The sequence below is a fragment of the Mesitornis unicolor genome, unplaced genomic scaffold (genome assembly GCF_000695765.1).
Source record: "Mesitornis unicolor isolate BGI_N332 unplaced genomic scaffold, ASM69576v1 scaffold39848, whole genome shotgun sequence".
In the NCBI taxonomy this organism is placed as follows: Eukaryota; Metazoa; Chordata; class Aves; order Mesitornithiformes; family Mesitornithidae; genus Mesitornis; species Mesitornis unicolor.
This window is the reverse complement of record NW_010204597.1, coordinates 1,101-3,437: the sequence shown is the minus strand read 5'-3', so window position 1 is coordinate 3,437 and position 2,337 is coordinate 1,101. Positions and strand designations below refer to the sequence as shown.

The 2,337-nt window shown below is 65.3% G+C and overlaps 1 protein-coding gene across 1 annotated transcript in view; it reads left to right on the top strand.

Annotated features, from left to right (window-relative positions):
• Positions 1-220: 220 nt before the first annotated feature.
• Positions 221-2,337, top strand: part of LOC104545874 (1-phosphatidylinositol 4,5-bisphosphate phosphodiesterase delta-3-like) — a gene marked incomplete at both ends in the record, with an annotated part of 3,214 nt that continues 1,097 nt past the window's right edge. Inside the window, 4 exons of the mRNA XM_010191109.1 lie at positions 221-382; positions 1,377-1,605; positions 1,675-1,804; positions 2,259-2,332. Of these exons, the coding sequence (XP_010189411.1) occupies positions 221-382; positions 1,377-1,605; positions 1,675-1,804; positions 2,259-2,332 (595 nt within the window). The remainder of the gene's footprint in view (positions 383-1,376; positions 1,606-1,674; positions 1,805-2,258; positions 2,333-2,337) is intronic.

Genomic DNA, 2,337 nt, shown 5'->3' with positions numbered 1-2,337 from the left:
CCATCCTGTCCACCCCGAGCGGCCACACCGTGCCCCAGAGGGGCCCAAGGGCAGTGCCCTGTCCTGTCTGTCCCATCCCATCCCATCCCATCCGATGATGTGGGGGTGAAGGGGCACAGAGAGCTACAGCTTTCCTCTGCTTTCCCACCGCCTTCCCTGGTACCCTCCCCTGCAGTATCCCCGGTAGCCGCGCAGGGTGCCCATGGCCGGTTTCCCGCAGGGCTGACGGAGGACGAGGACGTCCAGCGGATGCTGCGGGGGTCCCTGCTCCGCAAGATCAAGTCCCGGGGGGCCCCCAGGGAGCGGCTTTTCCGCCTGCAGGAGGACGGGGCCACCGTCTGCTTCGAGGGGGGCTTCGGGCGCTCCCGCTCCCAGCAGAGCTGTGAGTGCCACCCCTGGGGACCGTCCCCTGAGGGCTTGAGGACCCTGGGCCATGTCCTGCACAGCCCTGAGGTGCAGGGAGGGGTTGGGACCTGGGCAGTGCCACAAACCCACCCGTGGGTACCTGGGCTGGGACCCAGATCCCCACCCAGGACCCAGAACCCCCTGGGTCCCAGACCCTCCCTCAGGACCCAACCCGCAACCTGAACCCCCACATGCATCCCAGACCCCCACCCTGGGACCCAGACCCCAATCCAGGACCCAGACCCCAATCTGGGACCTGCACCCCCAGTCTGAGACCCAGACCCTGACTCAAGATGTGGACCACAGTCCAGAATCCAGACCCCCCACCCAGTACCCAGAGCCCAACACATCATACCCAGTGCATCCCATTACATCCCAGTGCCTCCCAGTGCCTCCCAGGCTGAGTCTCCAGAGCCCATACCCATCCCTGTCCACCTTGGGATCACCATGAGGTCCCGTCCCCATCCCCCCAGACCCCAACTCCCCGCCCCGCCTGCTTCTGGCTCTTTCCAGCCTCTCGTCTGGGACGAGTGCCCGGATCTGGCACGGCCAAGACAGCTCCATCCCCCACCAGCGGCCCTGTCCCCATCCCCGCAGGGGACAGCAGCCACCGCTCCTGTCTCGCCTGGGATTAGCGGGTTAAGCCGGGCTGCAGCATCAACAGGAGCCGAGCCCTGGGCCAATGGGGTGGCCCTGGGTACATGTAGGGTGTCCATCAGAGCCCCTAGGGGTGCATAGGGTGTCCATTGATGCCCCTGGGGACACATAGGGTGTCCATAGGAGCCCCCAGGGTCACATAGGGTGTCCATCACTGCCCCTGGGGACACATAGGGTGTCCATCGGTGCATCTAGGGGTGCATAGGGTGTCCCCCAGCAGCCAAGATGTCCTGCAGGACGCTCATGGGTGAGGGAAACACCAAGGGACCACCTCCGTCCCTGGGGTGGCCCCATCCCGGCGCATGTCCCCGCAGTCTCGGTGACACACGTGGAGGCGGTGCGGGAGGGACACCAGTCAGAAGGTCTACGCAAGTACGGTGCCGCCTTCCCCGAGCGGCACTGCTTCACCCTGGTCTTCAAGGGCAAGCGCAAGAACCTCGACCTGGCCGCCCGGGGCGAGGAGGACGCCCGCCACTGGGTGCAAGGGCTCACCAAGCTGATGGGGCGGCTGCAAGCCATGAGTCAACCCGAGAAGCTTGACCAGTATCCTTTGTGGGGGACGTGGGGACTTGGGGACAGATGCTGGGGTGGTTTTTCCTTACCCCAGCGTAGCTGGATCCATGGCGTCCTGCAGCGAGCGGACAGGAACAAGGACAACAAGATGTCCTTCCGGGAGGTGAAGAGCATGCTGAGGATGATCAACATCGACATGGACGATGGCTACGCCTACCAGCTCTTCAAGGTACCCGTCCTGTGCCCCACCACGAGGGGACGCTGGCTCCTTCCCAAGCGCAGAGCACTGTCCAACTCGTCACACCCAAAGCCACCCACGCCACCAGTGGTCAGGTCCATACATGAGCAGGGGCTCGTGGTGGGGTGGGTCGAGCTGTCCCCACATCCCACTGCTCTGTGGGTGTCCAAGGTGTGACATCCCCCCCCTCATGGGGCGCTGTTCCTGTGGGCATCCCCTTCCACCTGGGGAAACTGAGGCACGGCTCTGCTCTACTCCATCCCAGACTGGGAGGTTAGGATGGGTTACAACCCATCCCTGAGCCCCCATCCCAGTAGCTGAGCACCCCCAAAACTCACCCCACATGCTGCCAGTCCCAAGGGACGGGCAGGACGAGGCAGGGGCTGGCCATGCCCCCTCGCCACGGGCAGGGGACGGTCCCCAAGCTTGGGCCGTGTCCCACCAGGAGTGCGACCGCTCGGACAACGAGCGTCTGGAGGGCCGGGAGCTGGAGGAGTTCTGCCGACGGCTGCTGCGGCGGCCGG